We start from the raw sequence: 23,147 nt of genomic DNA on the forward strand, positions 1-23,147 counted from the left end.
GTTGAGAATCCATACACTATTTAATGGATTCTCAGTTTATGACCAAAATCTTCTTGTACCTTTACCTTCGATGCAAGCATACACATCCCACAAATAGATCCTAAATCAATTAGTTCTCATTTTATAATTTCAATGATCAACAGTGCGATGTAGAGGTATCGATCGCTCAAAACTGTGTATACTGACTGCTCTTCTCTACTCTACTTTGCCTTTGAAACATTCAGATAAAGTGTGCGAGATTGAGACTGGGCTAAAGTTGTTAATTTGATGACACGCATAGCCAGATTTACACTAAAGAGATTGGAATGCTAGGTATACAGTGTTTTCAAAGAACCACCAGCATGTTAGTTTTGGCAATAGAAATTGCTATTTCTGATTTAAACAAACTGCAACACAAAGGCAATTACAATAAAAAATCCTTACAAAACATTTTATCTAAATTCAAGGTTAAGAAAACTTTACTTTTAATCTATGATATAAAGAAGTTGAATTTCTAACTGCGTTAGCCGAGCTCCACCATGGATGGAATTTTATATCTTAAAAATTTTCAATACTCTATGATAAGATTAGGGAAAAAGACAAGTTGACATATCTCATATAAACAGGACACAACTTGCACCATTTTTGACTCTTTTCATACTAACATTAGATTTGCATGGTTGTGTTTGTTAACGTGTTAGATACCCAAAAAATTCAGGATGGCATCTTGTACGCCCATGGAAATACATAGTATGGGTTCAGAATCCAAAAAAAATTCATTCAATAATGAAGAAAAGAAGCCTGTTGTCACTGAGTCTATAATTGATACCAAGATCACTAGGGTGACTTCAGAAGAAAACGTGGATGATCCTGAAGAACTTGCTGATTTGGGATACAAACAGGAATTTCGTCGTCAACTTTCCTTATTTGGTATTTTTTCGATTGCCTTTTCTGTACTGGGATTGCTTCCTTCTGTTGCTTCAACGTTATCCTTCAGTCTTTCGTACGTAGGAACCCCTGGCTTGCTATGGGCTTGGTTAATCGCTATTTTCTTTTTGATTTGTATTGCATTAAGCATGGCAGAAATTTGTTCTGCCTTACCAACTTCCGGAGGGTTGTATTATGCGGCAGCAGTTTTTGCTCCCGAGGGTTGGGGCCCTTTAGCTTCCTGGATTACTGGATGGTCAAACTATATTGGAAATGTAATTGGACAACCTTCTGTGAATTCCAGTGCTGCTAGTATGATTCTGGGAGCTGTAAGCATTAACAGACCGTCTTACTCACCTTCAAACTACCAAGTTTTTTTGCTTAGTGTGGGCATTCAATGTATGCATTGTTTCCTAGCTTCTCTTCCGACAAAATACATTTCGAAAATTAACCGAGTAAACACATTTATCAACATTCTCTTTCTTTTTATTGCCGCATTTGCAATTATCGGTTATGCCGCAAAAGATGACAAATTCACCCATGGTACATATCCATGGCGTGAAATAAAAAACACAACAAATTGGCCTAATGGATTCGCCGTGCTTTTATCTTTTAACGGTGCCATTTGGACAATGTCTGGTTATGATGCTCCGTTTCACTTGAGTGAAGAATGCGCCAAGGCGAGTGTTAATGCCCCAAAAGCTATTGTACTTACTGCCGTAATTGGTGGTATAGTTGGTTGGCTTATGCAAGTCCTTGTATCCTATACAATTGTTGACGTTCATGCGCTCATGACCGGCAGTGGTAATATGTGGACGAATTATCTAAGTCAAGTTATGCCAAAACGTGCTGCGGTTGCCATTTTAAGTCTTACTATCTTTTCCACTTTAATGATGGGTCAAAGCTCTTTAATTGCGTCTTCAAGAATAGCATATTCTTATGCTAGAGATGGCATTCTTCCCTTTTCCGGGTGGATTGGCAAAGTGAATTATCAAACGAAGACACCTGTGAATGCAGTACTTTGTAACGGAATCATAAGTTTTTGTATATTGTTTTTGCTGTTTGCCGGCAGTGAAACTTCTAGTGCAGTTTTTTCCGTGGGAGCTGTTGCCGCTTTTTCAGCTTTTACCATCCCAATTTTTATTCGTGTATTTTGTATGAAGGATTCTGAGTTCCATAGAGGTCCGTGGAATCTGGGTAAATACTCAAGACCTATTGGTGCTCTTGCTTGTGCTTTTGTCGCTTTGATGATTCCAGTTTTGTGTTTCCCAAATGACAAAAATCCATCTCCAAAAACTATGAACTGGACATGCTTGGTTTACGGCGGACCCATTTTCTTGACACTCCTTTGGTACGCCATTTCAGCTAGAAAATGGTTTAAAGGACCTAAGGCTAGTGAGACCTTTAAAGGTGAATCAAACGATTCACCACCATCTATACCCGAATTTTTTGACGGAACAGAAAAATAGTCTTTTGAATTGCGTGATTTGTGGTATTCGGATCTGTATTTTTTAGTTTTGTATAGTATTTAATAATGGCTAGACTAGCCTTTAATATCCTTCTTGTCTTTGTTCTTCTAATCGAGGATGTATTATTAATATAGTGGTTCACCTACTTAACAAATAGTACACAGAACTAGCTAATACTGTAATGAGAAACGAATTGCCGGTATAAAGCATCGTTTTTGTGATTTAAACTTGAAATACTGGTTCAAGCTTCCACTAAATGTAGCAAACAAGTTATCTATCAAAAAATTGAAGTAATCCTCTAACCATTTGTTCAATGCAATATTAATTTTTTTATATTCCAAAGTACAGAAGATGCTTTGAAGCAATGTTGTCAGTATATTATTCTGCTATAAGAAAGAACTTTAAACCATTTTGCTAGATGAATCTCGAACAATTTGTTGATTATCCATTTGGTTCATGAAGCATGTTGAAATAAATCAGTTATTATTGCACGTGCTTTGAGATTATAAAAATTATTTGAACCAGAAATGGTAAAAAGGTAATGACCGTGCCAAGACTCGAACTTGGGACCGTCTGCGAACATTTAATGTTAAGCAGAAATTATAACCATCTAAACCACACGGCCTATGCTTAATAGTAAATAAGCTTACAAAATTAAGTAAGGAAGGCTTATAAGCGCTGAGTTTCACAATATGAAATATCCGTACTTGAAAGTTCGAGTAACCCAGAGACGAGAATTCTCGTTTCTGATAGTGAAATATCTTGTCTTAATCAGAAATCATCACAATTTCTATAGATAACTTATACATTGAAGAACTTTCTGAGTACAGAGATTACCATGAAATCGTCCAATTGGATGAAAAAGCACCGTTCATGGTATAATTCTCCAAATTAGTAATAACAAGTTCCCTTGTTGCATTTATATAGGAAAAGGTGTGAATTTCACTGTTTTGAATCTTAACTTTGTTGGGTGCTTGGGAGAGACCAAGCACAGTAACATTAGCCAAGGGATTCTGCACATGATAATCACCAACTGATGAGATTGACAGTCGATTAGAACTACAAAGGAATTTGGTTGTCAAAGTGCTGTTTTGAGTGATGGATTCACCGTCATCAGTGTACATTGTTCCCTCTGAAAATTCGTTAGAATCGAGAGCAACTAAAAGATTGAACGGGTTTTGGCGCGTCTCATAAGTTGTGAGAGCCGGCACTTGGAGGGGGATAATCTTTCCACCTCGAATTGCGACATTAATATGCTCCAAGGGAGCATACAGTGTAACATTTTCACCAGGTTGTCTTTCAATAACTGTATGATTGTACCAATCATACCATTTCGTACTGCTGTTACCAGGGAAAACTCCTTGAACGTGACTAACGTTTGGTTCAAGTACTGGTGTAATCAATAGTGCGTCACCGACCATGAACTGTCTATCAACAGCGGCTAAATTTTTCTCATTTGGAAATTCAAAAAACAATGCTCGTAACATTGGGAATCCGTCACTATGAGCGTCTTTCATCAAAGTGTACCAATAAGGCAGCAGAGAATAGCGAATGCTCATAGCTCTCCTAGAAGATTCGGCGACAGATTCCCATCTGTAAGGTTCTTGAGATATAGAACCTAAGCTATTGTGATTTCTGAAAAATGGAGAAAATGCCGCCATAGCCATCCATCGCGAACATAGGTCCTCATCAGTATTACCCATAAAACCGCAAGCATCAGCACCAACCATTGGAAGACCGAGCATGTTGAATGTAAGCATGCCGGGAATGGAAAAGAACATGTTTGACCACAAAGAATAATTATCGCCCAACCAATGAGCAGCATATCTTCCAGAAGACAAGAAGGTGGAGCGACTTAAAATAAAAGGTCGCTTATTCTCGTAGATGGAAGATAAAGCACCGTAAGTTGCTTTTGCCATTCCATAACCGTATATATTAAATAGGTTATATCTTACGGTACCATCAAAGTAAGTAGCATTTGTACTGAGTCCTTCATTGGCCAAATCACCATTACCTTGTTCGATGCTGAGTGCATATGGCGGATTATTTATATTATACTCCGGCTTGACATTCATGGGAGTAGGCGAGGCCTTAACTATCTCTAAACTTGAGGTAGCAGTAGCATGATATTGAGAGAGAGAAGATGTGTAAATGGACGAATATTCAGTAGCATTGGTGATGTTAAAACCTTCTGGATATGTGTAAACAACGTTGTTTGTCTCGCCTTCCAGAACGAAGGCGACGTGCACTGGATTTTCATCCAAGCGACCTGAACCACATGAACCAACGCAAAATGAAGTTGGCTCATTCATATCAATCCATAAACCAGTATATGTAGGGAATGAAGTAGAATTTGCCCCAAAGTCGTGAGTAAGATTAAGAAGGCAATCTTTCCAGTACGTACTGCTTGCAGGATTTGTGAAATCGGGGAATACTGTATAACCAGGCCAAACGTTTCCCACGTAAATGGATCCGTTTGGATTTTTTATAAAGACGTCATCCTCGATTCCTTTATAATATGGGTAGTAGGAATCGTCACTTTTGTTGTTAGGATTGGCAGCATATATAGCGGCATCGATAATGGGAACATAGTGTTGGTGGGTGGACTCTATGGATTTGAAAAAATCGATCATGCTGTCTTTGGAATAGGAAATTGGATCAACCGTAAAATCTCTATACATATACATGTAGTCAAGATCATTCCAAAATGTATCGACAGGGATTTGAAAATCGGAAAATCCTTTACGGACATCCAAAATATCAGAGACATTAGAATAACCCCACCTGCTAATATGAAACCCGAGAGTCCAGTATTGCTGCATGGACGGTGTTCCGATAGACTTTACGAACTGGGAAACCGTTTTTTTAGGATCGTCAGAACCTCCGATGTAAATGTATAAATCGATTACGCCACCAATCATACGGTATTGTAAGTAGTTTGGACGCAATTGGACTTCCATGCCGTTCGCGGTAAGCATGAGGACGCCATGGGAAGAAGAATGGTATTCGGTTTGATTTCCAGAAGAAGCATTCCGGTCAGGGCTGTATCTTTGTTCCAAGTAAAATGGGTGAGTACCATAGGCATTATGATCAAGAGGGGTAGGGTCACCGTTAGCCCAGAAGGTTCTAGTTAGATTATTACCGAGACGAAGACCATGAACGGTCTCTGCAAGGCCATAAAGATTATAGTTTTCGACCATGTTGGTGGTGAGTTCGATGTATTGATCTTGGAAAATAAGGGGATGGCCACGAGAGTCAAACAAGACTTCATTATCAGTAGTTCTGACAACCCAAAACTCAAATGGATCAGAGTTGTAGAAGAAGGAGTAAGAACGATTGGAAGGATGAGTCAAATCATGATAGAGAGGAGCATCCCAAACGTCAGAGCGGTTGGTAAAACGAAACTGTTTGCCTTGAAGATCGGAAATGGAAATATGGATCCGGTCTACTGTGTCGTAGGAGACATTTAAAAGTAGATGGGAGTAGTCATTTCCGTAAGCATAACAAGGAGGACCGCGAAGAGCAAGAATAGCAAGCACCCCGCTGGAAGATTCGGATACATTCAAGGCGCGATAGCCAGGACAGTTGGAACCACGATAAGGCTCTTGGTCGGAAGGAGTTTGTGGGATTCCAAGAGTAGCGACGGAAGGAGTTGGTAAAGCTCTGTAGGTAGTAGAAGAGGTCGAGGAAGAGATGATGGTGGAAGCATCTTGGGCAAAGACAAAGGAGGGGATGCAAATAGATAGAAAAAAGGCAAAAACGGAAACGAGAAACGAACGAAGAGGAAGCATTAAATGATACTAGGATGGGGAGGATGAAAAACGATGAAACCAAAGCAAAAGATGAGATAGGAGTTTATGATGGAGAATGAGAAAAAAAAAAAAGAAAGTATTGAAGAAACGAACCTACATGAACAAAGGCGGCGGAAGGAGGATGGGAAAGGAAATGTAGAGGTTTTCAAGTATGTTGTGCAGAGAAAAGGTACAACAATAAACGATAAACGAAAAAAATGAAAGAGTAGAAAGTGGAGAACGAGAGATGCTATGTCAAGAGCACAAAAGTATAGAGATTTATTTTTGAAAGGAAAAAAGCAAAAAGCAGGAAAAGGGTTTGAATTTGAGAGAATAGAATAGCAAGAAGGAAGGAATGGAAGGATGGATTAATATACTCGTAGAAAAGAAGAATTCCGTTTGGTGTCGGTCATGATTGAGTCAGAGTCGAGAGACCGCTCAGTGAACCTTGAAGGAAGGGGGAAGGTTTATGTGAATCATATCGATGTCATTTGGTGGACAGTAGTAGCACAGGGCATCAAGCGAGAGAGAGTTGGGAACAAACAAAGTTGAGAGTTTAAAGAGAAAAGTGAACAGTGAAGGAGAGAAATGTCAAAATGACGATGAGAGAGAAAAGCTGGGAGAAGGAGATGTTTTTCATAAAAAGAAGAAAGAAAAAGAATGTCAATGTTAATGTCGATGATTTATATGCATGGTGAGTGTTGAGCAAAAGAGATTTTTTTATTTTTTTATTTTTTTCTTTTCGAAATGGGTAAGAGAGAGAAAGAGAGACAAGTCATCGAAACGGATTTATTTGCTGCTGCTGCTGCTGCTGCTGCTACTGCTACTGCTACTGCTATTGCTATTCGTTTTGTCTTTTTCGTTTGCTTCCCTTTGCAAGTTTATGCGAATTCAAATTCCAAGGAGAACGAATGATGATGTCAAATAGATTTGATTATTCTTTTGTTTCAATCAGAAGCATCGCACTTTTAAAGAGTGTTTTCTTTGATGGAATCAATTTGAATCGTGACATTCGTCATGAGTGTTTACAAAAATTGGAATTGGAATATTGTAAAATTTGAAATTAAAAAATTAAAAATTAATTTTTTTCTTTTTTTATTTTTTTTTATAATTGAAAGGGCTTTTGTTTTCTTTTTTCTTTTATCTGATCAGTTGATAGAGTCCGATCTGTAGGTGAAATTGAAATTGAAATTGTCGTTGATCTCTGTAACGTCAGAAAGTAAACAAAAATAAAAAGTGAAAACAGTAAAAAAATCAAAATTAAAATTCAATAATCACTTTTTACTATTTTTACCATGCTTATCGTTTTTTAAATTGCTTTTCTATGGATTGAAAAAAACTACCAAAGGGATAGTTGCCATGCCATACTTTGCTTTTTTCCCTATGCATAGATGATTGTTGCCATTGTAACAAAACAGGGTGCAAGAAAGGAGCAAGTATACGAATTGTTGAGCAAGAACTATTTCAAAACTTGGCCAAAGTTTGAGATGAAAAAAATAAAATGAAAAGTGAAAAGTGTAAAAAAGAAAAAAAGAAAATCCCTTTTCTTCATCATCTTTCAGTCGTACCGTTTTCTACTTCATTTCTCACTTGTACCCATCCTTTTTCTTTTGTACTGCTGCTTTCTCTACTACCTCCACATAGCCACACACCCAACACTCTCTCCCACACACCCTTTCTTTCTCTCTCTCTCTCTCTCTCTCTCTGTTTATACCACCCCACTCACTCTTCCCCCACATAATACTACGCTTTCTATTATATCCCAATATCAGACATATTCTTATCGATCCTTTTTTATCTCATCTCTTTTCATCTATATCTATATCTATATCAAAAGCCATATGAATTAAAAAATAACAATAATAATAGTAAATTTATAAAAAAAATAATAAAAAATAAAAATTTAAAAAATTTTTAAATTAAAAAAAAAAAAAAAAAAAACAAAAAAAAAATGCGTTCAACAACAGTTTTTCCTCTACCGACCGACTGATAAACATGGGTTGACCGAATGTTATCTATCTGAGCTTATGTCAAGGAAATGGCTCGTACAAGGAATGATTTGTGGTTTGCCAAATCAAGTCTCTTTTATGATGATTACAAGTTCCTTTAGTGGAGCAGGAATAAGTGACAAGATTGCTGGTATCTCCTTGGCAAGAATATAGATAAACAGTGCACTGCATAATAAAATATGTAGTCAAATAAAAGGAATATGAAAAGCCATGTTTTCAGTAAAAAGTGGATTCTCCTTCTTCAATAAAAGTCCCACCTCCTCGAAAATGACAGAAAAAGACTCTGAAAAGGGTAGTGTAAAGCCCGAGTACGATGAACCAATTCAAGCTGAAGTCCTTCCCGTTTCCAATATACAACTCGGTGAAACGAGAAGAGCTTTGAAATCTAGACATGTACAGTTAATTGCTCTTGGCGGTTGTATTGGTACGGGTCTTTTCGTCGGTTCTGGTCAATCGTTGGCTCAGTCAGGTCCTGCTTCCTTGTTTCTCGCTTACATCGTCATGTCGTTTGTAATTTGGAGTGTCATGAACGTTTTGGGTGAAATGAACACTTACCTTCCTATCGCCGGTGCTTCTCCTTCTCTCTATATCGACCGCTTTGTCGATAAATCTCTGGCTTTTGCTACTGGTTGGAATTATTGGTATGCTTATGTCTTTCTTATGGCTTCTGAAGTCACTGCCGCTGCTATTATCATCGAATACTGGACCGAATCCGTCCCTGCCGCTGCTTGGATTGCCATTGTCCTTTTTCTCTTGGCCATGCTCAATTCTTTCCTCGTCAAATGGTACGGTGAAACTGAGTTTTGGCTTGCCATCGTCAAAGTCGTCACCATCGTCGGTCTGATTATCCTTAGTATCGTCATCTTCTTTGGAGGCACCCCAAAACACGATCGTTTAGGTTTCCGATACTGGAAACACGGCATGGCTTTCCGTGAATACTTGGTCACCGGTGGCCCCGGTCGTCTTTGTGGTTTTTGGATGGCTGTTGTCAAGAGTGGTTTCTCTTTTGTTCTTTCTCCCGAATTAATTACCATTGCTTCCGGTGAAACCGAAGCTCCTCGTCGAAACATCCCAAAGGCCACAAGCAGATTCATCTACCGTCTTGCCTTCTTTTACATTCTCGGTACCTTGGCTATCGGTGTCATCGTCTCTAGCAAAGATCCCCACTTGTTGAGCGCTGTCTCCAAAGGTTCCGGTAGTGCCAGTGCTTCTCCTTTTGTTATTGGCATCCAAAACGCTGGAATCCGCGTTTTAAATCACATCATCAATGCTGTCATTCTAACTTCTTCCATTTCTTCCGGTAACTCTTTCTTGTACGCTGGCTCACGTTCCTTGTACTCCCTTGCCGTTGACGGACAAGCCCCCAAAATCTTCAAGCGCTGTAATCGATGGGGCGTTCCTTATGTCTCTGTCTTGTTCACCATCCTCATTGCTTGCCTTTCCTTCTTAAATGCCTCCTCCTCCTCCGCCATGGTCTTTACCTGGTTCACAAATCTTTCTACTATCTCTGGCTTCATTGCTTGGATCTGTATCCTCATTACTTACCTCCGTTTCAGAAGAGCCATGGTCAAAGAAAACATGTTAAATCTCATGCCCTTCCGTTCTCCCTTTCAACCCTATGCTTCCTACATAACCATTTTCATTGTTTCGTTGATCACAATCACCAATGGTTTCCCCGTCTTCGTTGGCCATCACTTCACTGCTTCTAGTTTCATTGCCGCTTATATTACATTGCCTATTTTCTTAGTCTTGTATTTGGGCCATAAGCTATTCACGAAAAATTGGAAGTGGTTCAAGAGAGTCGATGAATTGGACATTACGAGTGGCTTGGCTGAAGCAGAGGAAGTTGAAAGTAGATACATTTTGCCAAAACCGAAAAATTTTCTTGATAAAATATGGATGTGGATTGCTTAAGAAATCCTTTTGTATTAACATCTCCCCCTAGTGCTCTCTTGTCTGTGTTCGTTTTTCTCCTTTTTTAACTCGTAACCAGTTAATGATTTGTTTTTAATGATATATACCCCCTCTTCTTTTGTTTCGAAATTTACTCGAAAAATTCGTTCAAGTGCTTTTTTCCGCTACCATCTATTATTGTTTGTTTTTCTCTTTCATCTCTCCCCCGCCTTTTCTCTTTTGTTTGATTTCCCATCTCACTAAAAAGAAGCAGGTTTGTTATAATGCCTTTCAAAGCATTTACTTACTTACAAAGTCGTTTCGTTTCGATTTACTTACTCTATGCGAGTAAAGGCTTAAACTTGACTCACAGCTTCAGAACTTGTGTTCGCTTTTTTTTTTTGGAATTTACAAAAAGTTCTTTTCTTTTACTTATTTCGCATACAATATCGTACACAATATAATCCTGTAATATAAATTCGTCGCAAAGTTAGTTAATGTATAAATAATTCATAAATTCAATCTTTCATTATATTCGGAATAAAAGCTTCGTAATATTTTACATATATATACACACACACATATAGTAACTCTTTATTTTTTAAGTTATTCTTTTCGACGAAAGAAGAAACAGCATTTTCCTACGCCTTCGCTTCATCATCAATTTCATGTAAGGCTTTTTCAGCAGCCTCTCTTCCACTCTTTGTGTTTCTTTTATTGTGCGCGGCTGCCTTGTATCCACCACGTACGTTTCCAAGGTTTTTGGCTTGGGCTTCGTCATCTTCGTAAAGGTTTGTACTTTGGAAACCTTCTTTTCTTAATTCAGCTTCATCGTCTCCATCGGATTTGAGACCACGAGTGGTACCAGTTGTATAATGAGCATCTTGACCATGGCTATCTAGCCATTCTTGGGCTCTAGCTTTGGCCTCCTCAGAAACAGTAGGATTGTGTAAGGCGGCTTTGTGGCCGGCAATTTGATGTGCTAGATCGGGCATTTGAATTGTGAAAATCTTGAAAACTCTAGGCGAACGAAACTAGATCCCCCGTATATTTATACATGTTCTCACTCATATCAATTTAACATATCTCATAATGATTTGAATTTTCGTAAGCTGTTGACATACACTACATCACACGAATTCCAAAGTTCGTTAACACGTAGGTTACTTGATGGCAAAAATCTGTCCCGTAGAGTGTATTAACACATCAATTCCGCATGGAAGTAACTGCGAAATTACTTGCTTAATCATTCTATAAAAGAAGACATAATGAATTGCCTTCATATGCAATTCTCGAACATTCGTACAGTGGCAATTTAATCCTACTTACCAAATTGGTTTGAATGTGTCTAAACAAAAGATGATGAAGTTTGGTGGCTAGGCTCGTACTAAATGATGTAAAAATTTACGATGGTAGCTTTCAAATTAGATGTTGGGCTAAAGTGTTAGCTATCCACTGTAGATCAAGACTATGTTGCAATCAACATTGTACCAAAGAAATTTAACCAGGAGCATTTTCTTACACAAAATTGAATTTTTTGGTTGCGTAAAGCTGTAGGACAATTCAAGCAGGTTTGAGGTTGATGAACAGGTTTCCAGGTGTTTCATATTTTTTGCTAAAGGTTTTATATGCTCTATTAGAAATAATAAGATAAATCTTTTATTTAGTGATAAACATAAAACTACTGACATAATAGGTATACAGAGAGTATTACTTAACTCAAGTTGTCATCATCAAAAATTATCATAAATCATTGTTGGAGAAACCATCACTAAGCTGTAGCAATAGCTGTTTTACTCCAATTCCTCCAGGACTTCCTGATCGTGTTTCTTGGTTTCTTTGGAAACATGGGGGTTGTGGAGAGCGGCTTTGTAACCTCCTGCGACATTACCAGGGTTCTTGGCGTGAGTGGGACTTCTACTGAAGTCTTCATGCTCCAGGACCTCCTTCGAGTGCTGTTTAGCCTCATCGGATACATTAGGATTATGAAGAGAGGCTTTGTAGCCTCCAGCGACGTTTCCAGGGTTGGGCATATTGGATGATAAGAATTGCAAAGTAGATGATAATCAATTAACGACTTTTAAAGTTCTCGATTAACACTGATGAGTTGGTTCGTTTCGAGTATCCCTTGCGATACATATATTTATTTTTCCAATCCTGAAATTTAAATCAATGCCATCATAGTTGAATAAGAGACTTCCTCTAGTGTTGCCATTTAATTGCGGCTGGTGTTCACGTTTCAGCATCATAAAATTATTACGAAATACAAACGTAATCGCCGATTTTTTTTGGACTCGAAAATGAGTGTAAACTGCTGGATAAGAAGAGCAAGTAAGTCGGAGAATGCTAAGATTTTGAGCTACTGACTCATTGATCTCAGTCTATTAGAAAGCAAATGACGTCTCTGTTTGTCCGTTGATAACCATGAATTTTCCATAAGTCATTTTCCTTCGATTTCTCGTCTTGAATGCCCTCCCTGTAAAATACCCAAAGCCGGGATTCATAGCTATCACAAACAATCAAGTTAAAGCTTGTTACTTAAATTCAGATGGACCGTCTTCAGATGAGTGTACATTTCTATGCCTGGTACTCCTAATTCACTGCCGATTCCGCTCATCTTAACACCTCCAAAAGGAGCTTGAATATCACTGTTCTCTGTCGAATTAATGAACACCATTCCAGTCTCTAATTCGTCACTAACGCGATGAGCTTTTTCGAGATTCTGAGTAAAGCACATCGCTGCCAACCCGTATATGCTATCATTAGCATTTTCTATTACTTCCTCTTCTGTCGTAAATTTTGATACAGCCACTACGGGTCCAAAAATCTCTTCTTTTACAATTCTCATGTCTTGAGAGCAATCAGCGAAAATCACTGGATGGATAAAGTATCCTTTCTTTGAGAGAGTCTGTTCATTTCCCAAGACTACCCTAGCTCCTTCCTTTTTACCAACGTCGATGTAATGAAGGACTCGGTCATACTGAACTTTATTGACAACTGGTCCAACAACTGTCGATTCATCAAAGGGAGATCCAATTTTGTAATCTGTCAAAATATGGTTTTTGAATTTCTGCAAAAACTCTTCATAGACTTTCTCTTGTACGTATATTCTCGAATTGGCCGTGCAAATTTGACCGCTGTTAAATACGATGCCTACAGCGGCCCATTTAACCGCCTGATCAATGTCAGCGTCTTCAAAAACAATAAACGGAGATTTTCCGCCACATTCAAGTGTCACGGTCTTCAGATTGGAAGAGGAGAGTTTTTGTATAGTACTGCCCACTTCTGTTGATCCAGTAAATGCGATTTTATCGATTCCTGGATGAGAAGCGATATGTGATCCAGCAACTTTACCCAGCCCACTTATAATGTTGACTACACCTTTGGGAAATCCAACCTCGTCAATTAATTGGGCAAAATACAACAATGAGAGAGGGGTGGTTTCAGCGGATTTAATAATGATACAGTTACCAGCGGCTAAAGCAGGAGCAATCTTCCATCCAGCCATATTTAATGGATAATTCCAGGGAACAATTTGGCCACATACTCCAATTGGTATTCTCTTTGAGTATGCAAGTTTTTCGGAGCCCGTTGGGATAACGGATCCATAAATTTTATCAGCCCATCCGGCGCAATAACGAAGCAAAGCTATTGTTCCCTCCACGTCACCGCGAGCATTGGAGTCTTTTGGTTTTCCTGAATCCATAGCTTCAATGGCGGATAGTGTATCAATATGCTTTTCGGTTATATCTGCCAATTTCATGAGTAGTGCACCTCGTTCTGAACCATGAACCTTTCTCCAATCTTTAAAAGCCTTTCTCGCTGCTTTTACCGCAAGATCTACTTCTTCGGTACCAGCCAAGTAAACTTCTGTAATAACTTCTTCGGTGGCAGGATCCACTGTTTTCCTTGTCTTTGGATTTTATCCATTGACCATCGATGTATAGTCCGACGGGTTGTCTGGCTGTGCTACCGTCTGGGAATGTTAAATTTTGGAACAGTTCTTCTGACATTGGAAATTCTTGATTGATACTACTACGAAAGGAAAGGAGATCACGGTGTTCAATGAACATGTATTTATAAATTAGAAAGCCTTTGGTTATTCATGATGTGATATTAGCAATGATAAATTCCCAATCTATTGTTGATAGAAGTGTTGCCCTGAATGGCTAGAAATTCTCTTTTTGAAGTTGTACTTGAGGATGTCTCAGATAGCATTCATATATTAACAAAGACGGTATCTTTTGTCATGCGATATATTATGTAATGATAATACAAAAGATTAACTTTATTACATTTTGTAAACAAAGGAAACTATCAAAAGAAACAACATCGGTTAAAAGTATAGCTGAACCATATGAATATACGAGCTGTGTGGATTTGAATAATGTTGTAAAACAAATTACGATACGTTGTCAAGGAAGGATTTTTTAAATGAAAGTGATGGATGGATGAAACTAAACTTTGATGATACTCATTCTCTTTCGTTCTTATAATGAATGCTCTTGCAATTTGTGAAGGACTTGTAGTAATTAGCATTTTAGAGTGGAATAATAGTTCATTAGAAGCATAAATAATTTGAAATTGATGATAAGAAGAGTACTTAATTCACAAAGAAAATGAACTTCATGATCATGTCTTCTCTCATGCCTCATTTTTATAAAGCAACGACATTATTTGGTGACTGGTCACATCCTCGTTACGGTTATGTAGCGTTTGTTCTCATTGCGAGTTTTTCTTCCTATTACTTTAAAGAGTTGTTTATTATAGAAAGTAAACAAATGATCTTTTAGTAAAAGAGAAAGTACTATCGAATAAAAATATATACATATGCTAATCATTAAGAGCAAAAATTTTCGAAATTAAAAGCTTTGATCGACTGGTTTGATTCTTGGCAAATCAAGTTCTGGACGTTGGGGGATTTATAGAATTACTTTCCTATCATTCATTTAATACACATACAATTGTTTCAATTACCAAAAACTATTTTATGATATAGAAACCTTGGTAGTGGCACTATTTTTTGTTCCCCTACTTGAATATTATTATTTTCAATCTCGTGTAGGGTTAGCAAGTTTGGGACATAACACAGTAGCTATAAGACCGGCAACTTACAATATACGCAAACAAAAATATCTTACTGAAATTTGTTCTTCAAATCCTAAAAGCACGATATATTTTTCTATCTTCACAAAACGCCAAAATCATCATTAATCAGGTAGACTATAACCAAAATTTCACTGTTCCTAATTCCTGATTGACATTAAACTAAATCTAGTTTATTTTTATAACATACAATTAAATTAGAGAGACAGGGCGTTTCTTTTCCTCTGCTGCTGGCTCATAATGCAATTCCTCGCCGTAATTGGGGAAAGTGTTGTAACCATAGTTATGGGAGGCGTAGAACAAAGCACGAACATAAGGAGTCAGTTCAAGACCTTTCTTCAATCTTTCAACCAAATCTGGGTTGGATGTAAAGTATCTTGAGAAACCAATCATAGTACGGTCATCGTTATTGACATCAGCCTTCAATAACTTGAACTCGGGACTGTCATAGGTATAGTTACCACTTTGTACAATGGGACCTTTCCACAAAGCCTTGACAAAGTCATTGGAACCAACAATGTCAGAGGTATTGACATCTAAGTTTCCTTGAACTCTGGGTTCGACGAGAGAAAGATAAGCAAGCTGCTTACCGTCATCAGCACGCTTTTGAAGCTCATTCACAACATAACTAAAAGTGGTGACGGGGTGTACCACGTCTTTTTCAGCCTTCATTCCTTGAAACTTGGCCCAAGGGATAATCTAATAGCAAGCTTATCAGCACCAATGGTCTCAATCAAAAGATCAATGACTTCTAACACAGCTTTAGCACGTTTTTCGATGGAACCACCATAGCTGTCGGTTCTTTGGTTGGAAGAAGGCTGCAAGAATTGATCAAGCAAATATCCATGAGCACTGTGAACTTCAACAAAATCGAATCCAGCGTTCAGAGCATTAATGGCGGCATTCTTGTAATCTTCATAAATAATACTCTTGATCTCTTCTTCGGTCAATGCTCTTACAGGATTGCCTGCAGCTTCGGCAGCCTTTTTGGAATCTTCGCTTTCATACAAAGCGGAAGGGGATATCAAGTCCAAACCATGCTTTTTCAGTAGTTCTGGGGATCCAACTCGTCCTAAAAACCACAATTGGCATGACATCAAACTACCCTTAGCATGTACGGCATCAGTAATTTTCTTCCATCCTTGGACATGCTTATCGTTCCAGATACCGGGAATATTAGGGTATAAACCAGCGCGAGGAGAAATGAATGTGGCTTCTGTAGTGAGCAAAGTACCAGGAACTTGTGCTCTATCAGAATAGTATTTTAACATCAAATCACTTGGAGTATGATCATCTGCAGCACGGAATCGTGTTGTTGGAGCATAAACGATTCTTTGATTTAGTGTATGGTTACCAATCTTAATTGGTTTGAAAAGATTTGTTTGTTCCAATCCAACCGTCATTTTTTACTGAAGAATGTGAGATATTATCAAAGTAGATTTACCGTTATACTAATGACCGGCGTTGTTTTCTACTGCCTTGAATTTATATGTGTTTTCCAATGTCAATGGTGGAAAGAAATTGCGAATCTTCATTGTTGGCTGACTAATATTCTTAGTCATCATAAAGTAGTTGTAAGTTCGCACGAATTATTATAATTAAATAGAAGTTCTATTATTTCGATAGATATAAGGTTAAATTGAACGAATATACATATACTCGTATATCTTCCTGTTAAAGTTTCTTAGTATTTAGAACTCTTATCCAGTTTTGTTTGTCGATGCAATTGCAATGTGACATATGGAAAATTAGAATGAAAAATAAAAATTAATATTTATATGTTTGAAAATTGGACGTATCAAGGTTCAGCTTAGGGTATCTAGGTAATGCCTTGTACACTCAAGTGCTTGCAAGCGTTCAGCGGCTTGTTCACTAGTCAGATCTCTTTGGGCTTCACCTAACATTTCAAATCCAACACAAAACTTTTTACTGAAGCAGACCTCAATAGAGGAGGATAAAAGTGCATATGGAACCAAGAGTTATTGCATTCATCTTCGGTGCCGTGGAGAGGTGCTTGATGAATTCCCATGGAATAGGGAAAACTCGTGCAAAATAAATTATCGTATTTCGTAGTTAATTGCTTTAAAATAGAAGCCAAGTCTTGAACATGCTTTTCTTGGAAATCCATCAACGAATGCAAATGTTCTTTTGAAATCAACAAAGTTTCAAAAGGCCATAAAGCCCAATAGGGGACGAGTACAACGAAAGAATCATTTTCAAGGACAATTCTTTGTTTTTCTTCCATTTCAAGCTTGACATAGTCGCCGAGTAAGTGTGTACCATAGGACTTGAAATACTTTGTCATATTCTTTATTTCTTCACCAACATTCGTTGGAATATAATCCAAGCCCCAGGCCTGGCCATGTGGATGAGGATTTGAGCAGCCCATAGCCGAACCTTTGTTTTCAAAAAATTCAATGTATCTATAGTGCATGCGTTCAGAAGACGCTGTTTTTAACTGAAAGCATAGTTGCTTCCAAGTTTCCACAACATGCATAATAGCATTTATTTCCATACGAGGAAGCGTCAAACTATGATTAGGGCTAAAGCAAATGACAAAACAGTCGCCCTTGACACCTTGAGTTTTCTGCAAACGGGACTTCAAGGAGAGTGTCTGCCCTTTTTCGTGGGATTGTTCTTCCACTAAATCAGGTTGTTCCCTTTTGACTGCTGGATAGTCATTGCGAAAGACGTGCGTCGCTGTGTAATTGGGGTTTTTGGTACCCATTGCTCGATCATTTCCCGGGCATAAATAACAGCTGGGGTCATAGTTTTGTACTTCATCCTTTACTATATCTTCTTGTTCACCTTGCCAAGGTCGTTTTCCACGATGGGGAGAACACAACACCCATGTATCATTCAGAGGGTTGTATCGGCGATGTGAATGATCTGTAAAGTCAAACTTCATACTTCTTTTTCAACCTTGTAAATTCAATTCATTTATTATAGAAAAAATTTACCAGAAAATATGGCATTCCTTGTTCTTGGTGGTTTTCCGGTATACATTACATAGTTCTGCTCCCCTTCTACTTACGAGTCGCATTGCGCCTTAGTTACTTCAAGCGGATGGAAGTAGCTTCCTATCAGTTGCTTGTATTCTTTGATTTACCATTTTTATTTTATAAGCGACTCGTTTAATAATCCTTGTCGCTTCTAGCGTATTACGATATTTACGCCCTTTATTTTAAGTCTCTTATGGCCGTGCCTTAGTGTCTCCTAATCCATTATTCAATGTATCTATAGTGCATGCGTTCAGAAGACGCTGTTTTTAACTGAAAGCATAGTTGCTTCCAAGTTTCCACAACATGCATAATAGCATTTATTTCCATGCGAGGAAGCGTCAAACTATGATTAGGGCTAAAGCAAATGACAAAACAGTCGCCCTTGACACCTTGAGTTTTCTGCAAACGGGACTTCAAGGAGAGTGTCTGCCCTTTTTCGTGGGATTGTTCTTCCACTAAATCAGGTTGTTCCCTTTTGACTGCTGGATAGTCATTGCGAAAGACGTGCGTCGCTGTGTAATTGGGGTTTTTGGTACCCATTGCTCGATCATTTCCCGGGCATAAATAACAGCTGGGGTCATAGTTTTGTACTTCATCCTTTACTATATCTTCTTGTTCACCTTGCCAAGGTCGTTTTCCACGATGGGGAGAACACAACACCCATGTATCATTCAGAGGGTTGTATCGGCGATGTGAATGATCTGTAAAGTCAAACTTCATACTTCTTTTTCAACCTTGTAAATTCAATTCATTTATTATAGAAAAAATTTACCAGAAGATATGGCATTCCTTGTTCTTGGTGGTTTTCCGGTATACATTACATAGTTCTGCTCCCCTTCTACTTACGAGTCGCATTGCGCCTTAGTTACTTCAAGCGGATGGAAGTAGATTCCTATCAGTTGCTTGTATTCTTTGATTTACCATTTTTATTTTATAAGCGACTCGTTTAATAATCCTTGTCGCTTCTAGCGTATTACGATATTTACGCCCTTTATTTTAAGTCTCTTATGGCCGTGCCTTAGTGTCTCCTAATCCATTAGGATCTCAGGAATGAGTAGTTTTCATGCTTTTATAAACTATTACATATCTTGTATAATCTTGTAATCATCTCTTGAATTGCGTTTAGTGGTACTACTTATTGTTTATTCGTGAACACCTGTTTAAAGGACTAGGTAACCGGTGGAGTACCTTTTTTACCTGGAAGGGAATAGAGGGAGTTTTCATATAATTTAATTTCTTTTTCCATTTTTATTTTTATTCTTTTTTGTTGAGCTATTCAAAATTAACCCTCTATTTGGGTATCATAAACTCGTATTAGCAGTTATGACTACTAGCGATGAATATGAACAGCATGTACTAGTAACAGGTGGAGCCGGTTTTATTGGGTCGCATTGCTTGGATTTCCTTGTATCGAAATATCCTCAATATCATTTTACGTGCATGGATTCATTGAATTATGCGAGTGAGAATAGTAAGAAACACCTTCAAAACGTTTTGGGGAAACCTAACTTTACCTTTATAAAGATCGATTTGGTTACAGAATATTCAGCTCTCGAAAAGTTCATTGTCGATGACTTTCCAAATACTCAAATAACACATATTATCAACTTCGCTGCGGAATCATGCGTTGATCGCTCTTTTCAAAATCCCATCTTCTTTGTTAAAAATAATATCCTTTGTGCTCAACATCTTTTAGAATGCTCTCGTCTCTTGCTTGATCGGTATCCTCATCTTCATCGTGAGTTTACTTTTTTACATATTTCGACGGATGAGGTCTATGGGGAACAGGGAGTCCATGAAAACGCAAAAGAGAATTCTGCATTGAGACCAACTAATCCTTATGCTGCTTCGAAGGCCGCTACCGACTTGATCGTTCAATCGTATTACTATTCATATAATCTTCCAGTCGTAATGATTCGTGCTAATAACATTTATGGACCACGGCAACACAATGAAAAACTGGTTCCTATGACCATTAATAAGCTTCATCTATTTCTTCAGCAAAAAAATCATGATGTTATGTTGGATAAAATCACCATCCACGGCGATGGTTCGCAAAAGAGAAAATATTTGCATGTGTATGACTTCTTGACAGCTTTGGATTTAGTTTGGAAAAAACAACGAAAAAATGTATCAGCCTCTTCAACTCCTCGTCCTGCGGGTCCGCAAGTCTTCAATGTTGGATCCGACGACGAATTGGACAATTACTCTCTTGTGAAACATATATGTAACTGTTTTTTCAAGAAGAAATTTCCCTCCAGAAAATTTGATGACTCCCAGTTCATGGTATTCGTAAAAAACAGAAATTATAATGATGCAAGATATTCCTTAAATTATGATAAAATCAAGCAAATTGGCTGGATGCCTCAAATCTCTCTTGATCAGGGCATCAATGAACTTATTAACGATACTTTCGAATAGTTTTTTTCCCCTTTTCAAAATACATGATTGACAATTGCTGAAGCCTGTACACTAAACTGGATCTCTACCAAAAGCACTATACCCCTTTCTATTTGAAAAAAAAAATCTATATATAACTATTTTTCATTTCATTCCTATTTCGAGTCGTATAACTAAACAAACAAGATTTCTTGTATATATCAGGGTTCATTATTAAATCTATAACAAACAAATATTCAGCTTGAGAAAGTAAATTTCAATTTGGAACCGTACACTTCTCCTTTGTGAACAAGAACCTGTTTGGACCAAGACGCATGATTGATGGCATTTACGTAGCGACCCGCCTCAACACAGAAACCAGCTCTTGGTTTAATAGGATCCATACTTATATTATCACCAGTATAGAATTGAAAAGCTGGATCTGTTGATGTCACGGAGAGTTTAATAGAGTTAGAAGGATGGCTAACTTCAGCGATTTGCTTTAGCTCCCTTTTTCTTGTATCAAGAGAAAAATCACTTTCGTCAACAACAAAGCAATTATCAAAAGAAACATCCGGCGAGAGTTTAACGGATTTGGTTAACGGCTCATTTGATGAAATGATTTCGCCGCTTGGTAGCTGGGTTTTTGGATCTGTTTTCAGATATTTATCAGAAGCCAACCTAAAAACAGTACCGTCAATGGTTTTATTGCTAGAAAGATTCCAATAAGAATGGTTTGTCAAGCTTATGGCGGTGGCATCGTTTGGAGAATTCTCGGTAATGGAAGATTGGTACTCAATTTCAATTGAGTTGTTGTTTACCGTATACTTAACTAGGGTCTCTACCTCGGCAGGAAATCCATTGTTACCATCTTCGTCAAGCAGGATAAACTCCAGTGTATTATAATCTTGATAATGTTTTGACACAGGACCCAAAAAGTACTGTCTATTGTACGCATTGTTTCCCCCATGTAAAGTAGATCCACTTTGGTTTTTGTCAAGCTCATAAGTCTTTCCTTCTATTTGAAAAGACCCGTTCGAAATCCGGTTGGCATATCTACCGACTGTAGAACCGAAAAGGGGATTGCTATCCGATGTATAAGCTTGGAATTCTTGGAACCCAACAACAAGAGGTTGACCTTTATATTGAACATCTTGTATGAGTGCACCATAGTTAGCGAAAGACACTTGTAAGTCTGGAAACTTCACTGTATGCAATCTATTTTTATAATCGACTGTTTGTGATTTATTAAATACTTTCCAATGATAATTGTCAACCCGAAATCCAAAAGGGTTTTCGGTGGTCCATTTCCATAGATCTCGACAGGCTTGTTCAACAGTCATAGTTGCAATCCAGTTTAATTCTTTCTTTGCACGACTTGGGTCGGCTGTTAGATTAAGGACATCACCATCTCGTCTACCAACAATTTCATAAGGTAGTTCTTTGCCTGACGCTTGGCTGAAAGCATTAACGATGTCAAAAACAGTAGATCCTTTTCCAGTTCCAAGATTCCACTCACGATATAAGCCAACATCGCTCTCCAAACTATTCATATATTCCAAAGCAGCAATATGACCTTTCGCTAAATCAACGACATGGATATAATCACGAATAGGAGTACCATCATGGCTTTCGTAGTCATTTCCAAAGACATAAAGCTTTTCTCGTCTACCAATGGCTACTTGCGCGAGAAATGGTAGTAAATTATTCGGAACATTCAAAGGATCTTCACCGATTAAACCAGATGGATGGGCACCGATGGGATTAAAATAGCGAAGAATAGCACCACGCCATGTTGGATCGCTCTTTTGTAAGTCTTTAATGAGATTTTCGATTACGTACTTTGTTTTCCCATATGGATTCGTGGGCTCATTCGGACAATTCTCTGGAATAGGGATCATGTTTTCAAATCGAGTCGCATCCCCATAGACTGTAGCAGAAGAGCTAAAAACTATCGTTTTGATATTATGTTTATTCATGACTCGAAGCAAAGTAATGGATCCATATATGTTGTTGTCATAGTAGTCTAGAGGAATTTTGGTAGATTCTCCGACAGCTTTGAGAGCTGAAAAGTGTAGTACTCCTTGAACATTGTAGGATGAAAAAATATGACTCAATTGCTTCTCATCACGTAGGTCAATATTATAGAATAGGACCGATTTCCGAACTAGGAATTCGATACGGGCTATCGCCTCATAACTAGAATTACATAAATTATCAATTGCAATAACATTGTACCCATGGTAGATCAATTCTACAACGGTATGGGAACCAATGTATCCGGCACCACCGGTAACGACAATATAGGACTTCGAGCTCATGGAAAGCTAGTGATTCATGTAAGTAATGTAGACTAAAACAAGTATCAATGTTTACAAAAAAATATGAATGATTCCGAAATGAGCTTAAAATGTATAGAAACACACAATGGAACTTTTGCCAGTTTGAAAGTTTTTCATCCAATTCGTTCCTCTGATAGTTTTCTAAATAAAAGATAATCTTTTATATAATTATAGAAATAATAGCTTTTTTGAAGCCGTGAAAGTGTCTGTAGGCCGTAATTAAGTACTTTTTTACCTAGCACTATGATGA

At 37.9% G+C, this 23,147-nt stretch overlaps 12 protein-coding genes and 1 non-coding gene across 13 annotated transcripts; 4 read left to right on the forward strand and 9 right to left on the reverse strand.

Annotated features, from left to right (window-relative positions):
- The first annotated feature begins 34 nt into the window (after nt 1–34).
- On the forward strand, nt 35–2,518 carry SOCG_02630 (uncharacterized protein). The gene has a single exon (XM_013161121.1). The coding sequence runs from the start codon at nt 699–701 to the stop codon at nt 2,373–2,375; it is 1,677 nt and encodes a 558-aa protein (XP_013016575.1). The 5' UTR covers nt 35–698; the 3' UTR covers nt 2,376–2,518.
- Nucleotides 2,519–2,917: 399 nt separating this feature from the next.
- SOCG_16084 lies at nt 2,918–3,000 on the reverse strand. The gene has a single exon. It is a non-coding gene; the product is annotated as a tRNA-Val (tRNA).
- A 208-nt stretch (nt 3,001–3,208) lies between these two features.
- On the reverse strand, nt 3,209–6,166 carry SOCG_02631 (alpha-glucosidase; the record flags this gene model as incomplete). The annotated part of the gene is made up of 1 exon (XM_013161122.1): nt 3,209–6,166. The coding sequence occupies one exon, from the start codon at nt 6,164–6,166 to the stop codon at nt 3,209–3,211; it is 2,958 nt and encodes a 985-aa protein (XP_013016576.1).
- A 747-nt stretch (nt 6,167–6,913) lies between these two features.
- On the forward strand, nt 6,914–7,081 carry SOCG_02632 (uncharacterized protein; the record flags this gene model as incomplete). Its single annotated transcript, XM_013161123.1, has 1 exon — nt 6,914–7,081. One exon carries the CDS (start codon nt 6,914–6,916, stop codon nt 7,079–7,081), a length of 168 nt encoding a protein of 55 aa, XP_013016577.1.
- A 1,361-nt stretch (nt 7,082–8,442) lies between these two features.
- SOCG_02633 (proline specific permease) lies at nt 8,443–10,089 on the forward strand (the record flags this gene model as incomplete). Its single annotated transcript, XM_013161124.1, has 1 exon — nt 8,443–10,089. The coding sequence occupies one exon, from the start codon at nt 8,443–8,445 to the stop codon at nt 10,087–10,089; it is 1,647 nt and encodes a 548-aa protein (XP_013016578.1).
- A 490-nt stretch (nt 10,090–10,579) lies between these two features.
- Nucleotides 10,580–11,683, reverse strand: SOCG_02634 (uncharacterized protein). The gene has a single exon (XM_013161125.1). It carries the CDS (start codon nt 11,061–11,063, stop codon nt 10,710–10,712), a length of 354 nt encoding a protein of 117 aa, XP_013016579.1. The 5' UTR covers nt 11,064–11,683; the 3' UTR covers nt 10,580–10,709.
- A 178-nt stretch (nt 11,684–11,861) lies between these two features.
- Nucleotides 11,862–12,101, reverse strand: SOCG_02635 (uncharacterized protein; the record flags this gene model as incomplete). Its single annotated transcript, XM_013161126.1, has 1 exon — nt 11,862–12,101. One exon carries the CDS (start codon nt 12,099–12,101, stop codon nt 11,862–11,864), a length of 240 nt encoding a protein of 79 aa, XP_013016580.1.
- A 491-nt stretch (nt 12,102–12,592) lies between these two features.
- Nucleotides 12,593–14,081, reverse strand: SOCG_02636 (aldehyde dehydrogenase; the record flags this gene model as incomplete). The annotated part of the gene is made up of 2 exons (XM_013161127.1): nt 12,593–13,968; nt 14,003–14,081. The coding sequence occupies 2 exons, from the start codon at nt 14,079–14,081 to the stop codon at nt 12,593–12,595; spliced, it is 1,455 nt and encodes a 484-aa protein (XP_013016581.1).
- A 1,285-nt stretch (nt 14,082–15,366) lies between these two features.
- Nucleotides 15,367–16,577, reverse strand: SOCG_02637 (NADPH dehydrogenase; the record flags this gene model as incomplete). The annotated part of the gene is made up of 2 exons (XM_013161128.1): nt 15,367–15,873; nt 15,924–16,577. 2 exons carry the CDS (start codon nt 16,575–16,577, stop codon nt 15,367–15,369), a joined length of 1,161 nt encoding a protein of 386 aa, XP_013016582.1.
- A 402-nt stretch (nt 16,578–16,979) lies between these two features.
- SOCG_02638 (galactose-1-phosphate uridylyltransferase Gal7) lies at nt 16,980–18,082 on the reverse strand (the record flags this gene model as incomplete). Its single annotated transcript, XM_013161129.1, has 1 exon — nt 16,980–18,082. The coding sequence occupies one exon, from the start codon at nt 18,080–18,082 to the stop codon at nt 17,072–17,074; it is 1,011 nt and encodes a 336-aa protein (XP_013016583.1). The 3' UTR covers nt 16,980–17,071.
- Nucleotides 18,083–18,398: 316 nt separating this feature from the next.
- On the reverse strand, nt 18,399–18,896 carry SOCG_06155 (galactose-1-phosphate uridylyltransferase; the record flags this gene model as incomplete). The annotated part of the gene is made up of 1 exon (XM_013162410.1): nt 18,399–18,896. One exon carries the CDS (start codon nt 18,894–18,896, stop codon nt 18,399–18,401), a length of 498 nt encoding a protein of 165 aa, XP_013017864.1.
- Nucleotides 18,897–19,499: 603 nt separating this feature from the next.
- On the forward strand, nt 19,500–20,597 carry SOCG_02639 (nucleotide-sugar 4,6-dehydratase; the record flags this gene model as incomplete). Its single annotated transcript, XM_013161130.1, has 1 exon — nt 19,500–20,597. The coding sequence occupies one exon, from the start codon at nt 19,500–19,502 to the stop codon at nt 20,595–20,597; it is 1,098 nt and encodes a 365-aa protein (XP_013016584.1).
- Nucleotides 20,598–20,812: 215 nt separating this feature from the next.
- SOCG_02640 (UDP-glucose 4-epimerase/aldose 1-epimerase) lies at nt 20,813–22,876 on the reverse strand (the record flags this gene model as incomplete). The annotated part of the gene is made up of 1 exon (XM_013161131.1): nt 20,813–22,876. One exon carries the CDS (start codon nt 22,874–22,876, stop codon nt 20,813–20,815), a length of 2,064 nt encoding a protein of 687 aa, XP_013016585.1.
- Nucleotides 22,877–23,147: the final 271 nt, after the last annotated feature.

The sequence above is a fragment of the Schizosaccharomyces octosporus genome (genome assembly GCF_000150505.1).
Source record: "Schizosaccharomyces octosporus yFS286 unplaced genomic scaffold supercont6.1, whole genome shotgun sequence".
NCBI classification, from domain to species: domain Eukaryota; kingdom Fungi; phylum Ascomycota; class Schizosaccharomycetes; order Schizosaccharomycetales; family Schizosaccharomycetaceae; genus Schizosaccharomyces; species Schizosaccharomyces octosporus.

Coding starts and splice junctions, on each gene's coding strand:
- SOCG_02630 (XM_013161121.1), top strand. CDS start 699: ATGGCATCTTGTACGCCCATGGAAATACATAGTATGGGTTCAGAATCC.
- SOCG_02634 (XM_013161125.1), bottom strand. CDS start 11,063: ATGCCCGATCTAGCACATCAAATTGCCGGCCACAAAGCCGCCTTACAC.